At 32.9% G+C, this 10,731-nt stretch overlaps 1 protein-coding gene across 1 annotated transcript; it reads right to left on the reverse strand.

Annotated features, from left to right (window-relative positions):
• Positions 1 to 990: 990 nt before the first annotated feature.
• SYT4 (synaptotagmin 4) lies at positions 991 to 10,492 on the reverse strand. Its single transcript, XM_065747103.1, has 4 exons — positions 10,459 to 10,492; positions 6,904 to 7,718; positions 5,418 to 5,538; positions 991 to 3,403 (listed from the first exon to the last, which is right to left on the reverse strand). The coding sequence occupies exons 1-4, from the start codon at positions 10,490 to 10,492 to the stop codon at positions 3,096 to 3,098; spliced, it is 1,278 nt and encodes a 425-aa protein (XP_065603175.1). The 3' UTR covers positions 991 to 3,095.
• Positions 10,493 to 10,731: the final 239 nt, after the last annotated feature.

Below are 10,731 nucleotides of genomic sequence, written 5' to 3' on the forward strand. Positions count from 1 at the left end.
TCTCATACACCATGCTTCCTCTCGAACAGTTTCTATTGTTACAACACCATAACAAATAAGGTATTTAGTTACTACAGATCCCCAGTCTCCATTTAAGGAGTTATTATTTTTGTAAACTACTTAGACAAACATCTTTTTTTTTTTTTTTTTTTTACATGTTTAATACAGTACAGTATCCTTGACATAGTTCAAGATATTCACAATGAGATTTGAATGCATTATAAAACAGCAGAATTTCTTATCTTGGGACAAGCCTGCATTTGCACCTGTCTTGACTGGTTTAGAGACACTTAACAAATCTTCTTTACTCAACTTTCCAAGCTAAACAATACATTAAATGAAAAAAACAAAATTCATTTCCTATTGTTTTCAGTTGAATAAAAATGTCTTTATTCCCTTCCCCATTCCTACCCCTTGCCCCACCAACAAATGCCATTTAGCTGGTAGAAATGCTGACCCTCAGACTGCTCTAGAAAGTTTAAAACAATTTTGAAAACTTGTTAGATGGAAAATAAGCAATGTTAGTAGCCCATCATTAACTTTAAAATCTCAATTTTTTTCACCTTAAGTCAGAATCTGTGTCTATTGGAGATTCTTGTCATCTGATTTTCAACACAAAACATTTTTCTTTGTTTGTTTGTTTTAATTACCAATTGAATTACCAGCTGCCTCACCCTACTTGACACAATCATTTTTAGTATAAAGTACTGTCCTTATCAGAAATACTAGCAACTCTGGTCAAATAATACTGTCTTAAATTCCTCCAGCCACTATTAAACTTCTCTCTGTCCAGTCTCATTGTACTGGTTTGACTCATAAGAAGAGTTTCACACTGTGATTGCATTCAAAGCCCACTGAAGCTTGTGGGCACCATTCCTTCAACTATGTGGCTTTGAATTACACCTAGCTAAACAAGGTTGGCAAATCTAGCCCTTGAGAAGTCAATCAGCTTTCAAAATAAATTAGAAAAAAGAAATTCTTCACCCTTTATACATACAATACACTTTCTTTTTGTACATTGAGCATTTTCATAAAAAGCGTGTTTATGTCATTTTGAAAATGAATTTTTACAGAACTTTATAAACACTGTTATATCAAACACATTCTCAAAAACTGAAGAAATTACTCACACATAATCTGAAAGAGCCTTAATAGAATTCTTCCAGTATTATTTTTCTACTTGCATATTTCATATTTCAGTGTCCTTTAATGCAAACATAATTTGGCCATATGAGAATAGGGAAAAGTCAACAAGAAGTAGCCAAATGTGTTGAATAAGACCTAAATCTGTTGTTTGATGAAAATTATGTAATGTTGAAAGTGTTTTGTTTTGAACTGTTTGTTTCTTTCTAAATGGCATCCTCCTTCTGTTACCTTTCCATAAACTGTATGGTACCTTAACTCCCAAATAGCCTCATTCACTTCAGTGGGAATAGAAGTGAAAAAATGATGTATGTAAAGATACTGAAAACTGTTTTCCACTTTCAAAATCAGTTATCAGCATTTATAAGCTGACATCATCATATTGTTGTTTACTTTAGTGTAATTAAAAATGATATCTGAGCAGTATTTTCAATATCAGAAGTTAGTGTACAAATTTTAGGAAATAACTGCTTATATTTGTGCTACGGTTTGACTTCCTAAAAATCTATTAGGTATGACTAAGAGTGAATTTCATAGGCCTAGATCCTTTATATATATATACTTACTATTTTTACATTTTATACTCCCATAGCCTGGGACAAATTAAGTTTAAGTACACATACGTCACACAAACATGAAGCCATGACACCTTTTCTTTATCACCAATTTTCAGTGCAATCAGTAGTAGACATTAATGCATGTCATCTAAGTGAAATGCAGTTTTCCAGTCTTTTGTCTAACATAATACTGTATAAATCATAACATGAACTCGATTTTCTATACTGAAAATGTTTAAGAATGCATTGACTTTGTTTGTTCATATCAGTCTAACTGACTGTAGTGACATAAATTCAGGTAGTTCAACAAAAGACTGAGATTTTGTACTCTGTCTTCTGATTTTCTTTCTTTTTTTTTTCTTTTTTCTTTATTCTTTTTTCTTTTTCTTTTTTCAATTAATGAAAAAATCAAAAGGAGAAACAATGTTTCCTTAAATAATATTGAAATACATTTAATGTATCTGTAATTATTGAAGGGTCAGTGACACTAGTATTCTGTATAGTTCTTTGTCTCAGTATAAGTGCTTTCACTTGGCATGAAATGCTAAAGGCTTAATCCTTACTAGAGAAAAAAATGTAACCCATGCCTAATCCCAGATTCCAACATGTATAGTCACTCGTAAAGGAGCCCTTTAGACAAGACAACAGACATCAACTTACTCAATGATTTATAGAATGTATCTATTTTAGTCACTGTAATAAATCAAGGTATATATATATATATACATATTAAAAAATCCAAGTGTAAATAATTATACAGTATTTTCATACATAAAACAACTAGTTGCACGTGATATAGCATTTAAAGCAAGTTGCTGAAAATTTCTTCAGTCTTTGGAATGATCAAAGTACAAATAAAAATTACAAATAATGATTGAATTTTCATAAAAGAAGGTTTATGACAGAGGGACAGAAGGAATGTCCCTCTTATTCACTCTCAATCCCCATTGTGTTTTTAGACTCAGCGCCTTCCCAGAATAATTGTAGAATCATAGATTAAGCTGCAGTTTTTTTTCTTTGATCTAGCAGTATATTTTAATGAGGTTATCTTCTTCTGCATAACAGTACTAATAAGGTTTCCACTGACTTTTTCATAAAACTTACCCATTCCTGTTGAAGATTATACTGCTTCAGAAGTTTTAGGCTATGTAAACTACATAAAAATGCTAATCTAATCTAATTAAGTTAAAGTCTAATGAAGTATATATTCCTTTATTTACTCTGAAAATTTAGTTACCTTCTGTTTTGATAATTCAATCCAGTTTTTTATTCTCCCACCCTCCCAGAAAAGTCTCGTAGTTACAAGCCTGCAATTACAGATAGCAAAGAAAGAAAACTGCTCCTTGCCTATGGAAATATATATAGTTTTTCAAGTTCTGACCCTGCTCTGAGTTGCTAACCATCACACAACATATGCCATTTGGCAATTTGTCTCCTAGGATACTCACAGATTTCTTTCCAGTGTTCTCCACCTGTTCCTTCTGCTGAAGATCCTAAGGTTAACCGACCAATGACCTCATTTCTTGACCCTCTATCTGAATCTAAAACCAAAAATTCAATGCTGATATCATCAAGGCCCTCACAAGGAATGTCAAAGACAAACAATTCATTAAACACTGCATTGGGGGTACATTTCTTGACATGGGTTTTCTTTTTAGAAATTCTCTTCTTAACATGGTACAGATTCACTTTGACATAAGGATCTGCAATGAAAAAGAAATAGCACAAATAAGATATTGAATTATTTAGAAATTCCTCTTTCTAGTTACTGATAATCTTTGTAACATGCCAAGATAATTACATAACCATGACGCAATATTTCAGTCTACTAAGGATAATATGTTTCATCTAGGTGATTTTTTTTTTTTTTGGTGTGTATGTGTTTCTGTGTGTTTACTTCTGAATTAGTTCCTTTAAGTTCTATTTATGGTTATCAAAATACGTAAGCAAATAGTGGCATTTAGTTAATGACTTATTTGTCCTAGGCAGGTATTTCCTTCACAAGATGTGTAGCCTGTTAACCCTAATGATTATGTCTCTGTTGCTTCTTCTGAACATATTTAATACCAAATTTCAAATGTAAGACTATGTTTACTGGTTGTATGTGGTTTGACTTTAAAAAATTTGTGTTACTGAGGAAAGGAAAATAAGTAGTTCATTATTAACATTGTTAATGAATACCGTATGTTTTCATTCCTAAGAACTTTTCAACTGTTGCAAGATTCCTTCACTATTGTCTTGAATATATTTCTACCCCAGAAGAATTCATAAGAACACAGTAGAAATGATCTTTGAAGTACGTTAATTTTCCATTTATATTTGCATTTATTTCAGTGCAAAAGTGATCTTGTGTCCAAATTCTAGTGTTTCAAAGACACAATGAAAATTCCAGAATATGGAAGCCAATCAAATGAAATAGCCTTTGCAAGCAATCAGCCAATAAACTTGGACTCACTATAGTTTGACAGGAGCAAAGTATGTCAAAATACATCTTATCAAAATAAACATTTTTAAATAGTAACTTTTATTACAATAAAATTTTCATTAGCTTGTAATGAATATATGCCACACAAGCTCTGGATAATAGATGAGACTCATATGTTGCTTTAGATTTTATTAGGCCTCTTAGAAGATCTCAACATCAGTATCTCTTGATGTGAGAAGTAGAAATACAGTATTATTGGCTGTAGTAATTAAAATTCAATTGATTCAAAAACTGTTTTCTGCTGCCTTAAAAATATGCTGTGAAATGAAAGAGCCAGGTCTTTTACAGGCTAAATACAGACATGTTACTCTTTATAGACCTCTGTTGTGCATTGTTTTGTGTTTTGTTTTGTTTTTTTTTTTTTAATGTGAATGTTTGTCTTATTTTCAGGTGGCTTGTACATTGTCTTTTGAATTTTATTAAGTTTTCCCACAGTAGTATGCATCTAACTGTAGATCTAACATCAGTTTCAAATAAAATTTTATTATATGGAAAATGGTACATGACTAGGAGGCTGGGGTTCTAGAAGGACTCCTTTTCTAGTGTATCCGAAGCACTGGAATAGTTCACCTTTCAGCTCACCAAATGAACATTAATGCCCAGTGGACCAAATTCAGCACAGATGTAATTGGTTGACTTTTGGATTCAAAGCTGAAATATTGCATATAAGTATCTCACACAGTGTTATTATCTAACAGTAAACTGAATTTTTTGTCATAAATATAAGTTTTAGTATCTGCTAACAACTTACTAAAGTTATGATGGATGGATCATTTTCAAGATGATGACAAAACTCATTGGTCTCCATTGTCAATAGATGTTATGTTTCTTTCTTTCTTTCTTTCTTTCTTTCTCTTCTTTCTTTCTTTCTTTCTTTCTTTCTTTCTTTCTTTCTTTCTTTCTTTCTTTCTTTCTTTCTTTCTTTCTTTCTTTCTTTCTTTCTTTCTTTCTTTCTTTCTTTCTTTCTTTCTTTCTTTCTTTCTTTCTTTCTTTCTATTTCTTTCTCTCTTTCTTTCTTTTTATTTCTTTCTAATGTGTTTGAAGAACTTTCTAATGCATATCCTCTGAAAAAATAAAACACTGACCTAGATATGAATGAAATGAATAGGCTGCAGATAATGCAGACACCACTTTGGCATTTCTGGGTTATTTTTAATCCTTGAAATGACACATTTCGGCTGTCTTCTGTCTGCTTTATATTCTTAAGGCTCGTTCATTAGTGAAAACATTACCTGATAATCCAGACACATCAGATTTAGGTAGATGTCTAGCTTTTAAAACAACCACAGTTAGCGTATTTGTTGTAGATTGATAACAGAGAGAGATCAGTAGTTCTCCACGTCCAGATGACTTCTGAGGAATTTAAAAGAAATAAAAAAGAAAGACTATTTATAAGCAGTTATAGTGACCAAGTTTAAAACTAGAATGAATAGGATTTCAGCAGTGTTGCATAACTGTGTATCTTAAACTGGTATAGAAAGATATAATTCATGGAGCTGTGATAACTGCATACAAAATATAATTTTCTTGTAATGTAGGTACAGGATATCTTATCTATCTTGCTATTAGACCATAAAATAAATAAACTTGAAAAAATATGGACTGGCATGATATTGCTAGCTTCAGAGATTAGAAATGAAATCCTATATCCTGAAAAAAAATGCCTCAGAGAAAGTATTTTTTTTTAAGAAAAATTAACAAAAATATTAAAAAAAACATTGAAGAACAAATTGAGGAAATTAACAAAAAAATATTTAGGAAAATATTTTTAGCCATTAAATTAATTTACCCAAATAGTGAGATGTCATTCCCAATGCTTTCCATAGTGTGACATAAATGAAATAAAGATGAGAACAAAGACTTTCTCAATGACTATTAAATTTGAAATTGCAGGAATCATTTATTTCACATTAAGGGGGGAGTCAATGGAAAAAAGAAATGAGAATACCTTGTATATCAGAAAATCAGTTAATTTATCAACAAAATATCAGTGACATGGTCATAATTGCAATTTAATGAAAGAACTGCAAAATAATATTGGTTGTAGGTATATTGTCTGGCAGATATTTATTTGATTACTCAGCATGCTTTATGTTTGGAAACAATCAAATTGAAAGTCAATATACATGCTACTTTATTACTAGAGACTAAAAGGAGTGTGAATGATTCATATGCCTTTCTATGGCTCTGTGATTGTTGCAAATGATCTTTATATTCTGAAATGAGACAAAATGATATGAAATATTTTTAGCCTAGTGAAATCATCATGTTTTTCCACTGACTTCAGTATGGCTTTGACATCTCCTTCATATCTTAGGATCTTCAGAAGAAATGCAGCTTATTTATAAGTTAATGACAGAAAAAAAAAAAAAAAACAGAAAAAAAAAAACCCAAGATTTAAAATAGAAAATATGAAGGAAGAGTATAATAATACATAAATTTTTTGCTTTTTTGTCCCAACAAAGTGAATGGATACACTAAAATCTGATGATTATCTGGTTAAGCAAGTAGAATTTAGAATATTAACATTTTCTTGCAAAATGCTTATTGTAACATTATTTTATTATATTTGTGTAATTATTTCCTTATACTGCCCTAAATCTCAGCCGTACATTTGATAACTTGTTCCCTTCTTTTCTATGGATGCCACTAATATTGCTGAAGTTTCATAGTTAAACTAGTACAAGAATTCTAAAGTTTAAATAAGAAATATGTTACCCTAACATTTCTTTTGATGATCTCTCTGTCCATTAGCATCCTTCCTCCTGACAGTTCAATTCCTGTGAGGGGAATGAGGACTTCTCCAATGACATCATCTCTGGAAAACCTGTCAAAGCTCAAGATCATAAAGTGAAGTGTTAAGTCTTGAATTTGGCTATAGGGGATCCCATAAAATGTGAAAGTTTCATCAAAAGCAGGATCTAAGGTTTTCCTCAGCACTCTGGTTTTAACCTTGTGCTTTTTCTCAGGAAGGATTGTCATTTTGATGTAGGGATCAGAAGTCATTGACTGTTCATCCATTGCTGGCAGCCCACGTGCTTCCTTGATGCTCACCACAAATGCTTTTTTCTCAAAGTTGTACTCTAAAGAGAAAAAGAGAGTTCCTAGCTTGTCTTGTTTTTCTTCTGAAGACAGAGATGTAGTGGACTTTAAACTGTCAGGGGATACTGAATCTTTCTTCTTTTCTGAAAAGTGCTTTGGAGATAAATTTTCAGGGTCTGGAGAACTCTCCATTTTAGAGGTTGTTTTTGGGAAGTTGCCATTTAGATCTCTCTTCTCCAGGTCAAGATGAAGAGAATTCTTTGGCATTGCTGGCTTGCTCTTTGCTTCATTTTTATCATCTACTCCAAACTTCTTCTTACTGTTGAGATTCTCTGGATAAATATCAACTCCCTTCAGAACATGGACAAACTTATATGGAGGGGTCTTATTGGATTTGGATGATTTACGCTGACAGCAGATCCAAGCAAAAAGGGAGACAGAGAAGACAAGACCAAATGCACTAAAGATCCCAACCACTGTAGGAATTTCATCTGCAAATCAAATAAACAGCAACAGGAAATTAAGCAGCAATTTCTTGGACTCTCTCTGATATTTAATAAAATAATAACTTAGCAAAGCAAACTGATATGAGATGGTAATAGGAGCAGTTAACATACTGAAAGTGCTTTGCACTGCACGCATTGCTCGCCACCTGCAGGCGTGAATGTGTAGTCCCGTGCTGTTAGTAATCTTCCATACAAAGGATATCTGGAAGGAAAATACTGTTCTCACCTCAACATTACTTATAGTGAGTAATTTCTAAGTTATTTCATCATTCTGTGTGTAATTTCTGAGTATATACATCAGTGAGAAAAACCACTTCAGGTTTTATCTTTGAGTTTATGGAACTGTGCTTGTTAGAAGAATTCTGAAATATCCTCTACTTACAGATATATAATTTGCAGAGTTTACTAAAATACTTTGCACACTCAATGCATTTGTATTGACTGATCCCTTAATTGCCTGGAGGTATCTCTTGAAAGAAACTGGGTTTTGCAGGAAGCTATAACACTCAGCAGTTTCAAGACGATTTTCATTACGTTCCAGGAGCAAGTCTATCAAGAAAATTTAGAATAATTACATGCCAAGTGTGCTCCAGATGGATGTGACATTGGACAGTCACATGTGAGCACAAAGCAGAAAAACTCTTAAGTATATCACAGACACCTACTAGGCTTTGAATCTGAGACACTATGAATCAAATACTATGGAGAATTCACAGGATGGATTACTTCCTCTGAGTATGTAAGAGAAAATTTAAAATGTACTTTTCTTCTACCTTGATATGAACTCTATATTTAAAATCTGAATGAAGAGAAAGGTATCCAGGTATTTTAACCTCAATTGTCATGTGGTTACTTCTGTTGCATACAGAGTATCATTAGCCATTCACTAGCATACATTGAAGGGGCAAATGAGCACAGCTAATTGGAAATCCAATTTTGCCCATAAGTAACATTACTAAGTGAGTTTAAACCTCCCACAGTGTAACAGTAAGAGCTCAATCTTTATTCTCTGCAATTGTAGACTGGTAGAATATTAATAGAATAGCATTGTTTATGCATAAAGCCAATTGTATTACAGTTCCTCTAGCAAATAATTAGCAAATCATTCTGAATGAGGAAAGCAAAACTACCCCTCATATACATTACTAGACATGCTTTGTCTAGGTAAAAGCTGGGCTAACAGATGTGCTATCACCATAACTTTGAGTAAGAAATAAACCAAAGGAAAAAAAATAAAAACACACAACATAATATTATCAAAGAAAAATAGGGCAAAATGTTCCAGAACAGAAAGTGTAAGGCCTTGTTATTAATTTATTTTGACAATAATCATGTCACTTTACCTCTGTTTACAAGCTGCATCAATCTATGTTTTATTGTAAGAATTCAATGAATGACTGAAAATGATATGGAGATTAAAAAAAAAAAAAACTCAAAAGTTTTTTTTTGTTTGTTATGTTAAGCATTTTTTTCTGAGTTCCAAGTATGGCTGTAGAAATAAATGTAAATGATTCAAAGGTAGAAAGAAAGGATTAATTGAATTGAATCAGAATACTTTAAATAGATATTAAGTATGATTTGTACATTTTTAATACTTTTTTTGAGTTGGCAACTCAAATTTATATAGTAATGGAAATAGTGCTGTATTTTTATTCTACAGCTACTGGAAGAAAGGCAAAATCAATTTAGTATTTAAAATATTAATTAACTTCCTTAAATAAGTAATTAGATAAGGATGATGTCATAAGTATTATAAGACATATCAAATGGGTGGGGTAGGTAGAAAAGAAGAAGATAATTAAAATGTTTTATAATCACAACTTATTTTATTACAACAAGTTATCGTAATGTAAATAAGTCAATATTCAAGACTGTATTAATAGGAAAGAAAACATTGATCTTGGGAGAAATTATTATTTCAGTTATGTGATGTAAATGTGGAGTCACTTCACTTAAGTCAGTAGAATGATCCTTGAATTTAACCACTGCTAAAGCAAATAACATCTAGGCTAAAGTCAATATTTGTAAAGCAGAGTTCCAAAACATTGCTACTTACAGCTTTTTATGAGTGGCACTATTAATTTATTTCATATTGTCACTGTTTCTGAAACTTCCAGCATCACAATTATCCATGCTACAGTAAGTGTATAGAAATGGCACAACTGAAAAGTTCATTGTCATCATGCGTACTCTCAATAAACAGAGAATAATCAAGGTAGGGACATTATGCCAAAAGCACTGGGTTACTGTATTTCCACCTTCTCAGTATTCTTCTTTATACAACTATATTTCACTTCAGCTAACAGTCTACAAATCTTCCTCTATGACAAGATAAAAGGAATGATAATTATTCCAAGAATGGCTTTAACAAAGATTTTCTCTGTGGCACAATATATGTTTACAGCATTTTACTCTGAGGCCATAATATTTTAACCAACACAGAGAAACAACTCCAGACCTCTTCCATCCAAAAATGCACCCAGTCAAACCTCTCAGTCTCTCTCAGTAATTTACCAGAGGGAATGTCTGGGTGAAAAAGGAGAAAGGGAAGAAAGCAAATTTACACAACTTCTGGAATCAAAGAAAACTGGGAGAAATTCTGTTCCTCCCAAAATTCTGGGAGGCACCGGGGTGGCTCAGTAGTGGCTTGCCTGTATACTCTTCTCTTGGCTAGGAGCGCAACCCTCATCTCCGTGGCCGGGAGTTGTGGCCGGGACGCACTTACCGAACTGCTGGTGACTGGCCGCGATCGGAGCCATGTTGGTGGTGCTCTCTGTCCTCAGTGCTGGAGCCTCTGTCCGTGGTTCTGGTGCCTCTGCCCGGCTCGGCTGTCCGGGCTAGCGGACTCGCCTTCTCTGGTTCTGAGCGACCCCTGCCTGGAGCGACTAATGTGATTCTCTGCTGTTTCTCAGCTCGTCACTCTCTCGCAGAGCCCGGACAGCAGGCTTTTCCACGGTGGTAGGAAATAAATAAAAAAAGAAAAAAAACTAATGAAAAA

The sequence above is a fragment of the Cyrtonyx montezumae genome, unplaced genomic scaffold, assembly GCF_038088225.1.
Source record: "Cyrtonyx montezumae isolate F1298 unplaced genomic scaffold, pur_monq_1.0 scaffold_41, whole genome shotgun sequence".
Taxonomy (NCBI): domain Eukaryota; kingdom Metazoa; phylum Chordata; class Aves; order Galliformes; family Odontophoridae; genus Cyrtonyx; species Cyrtonyx montezumae.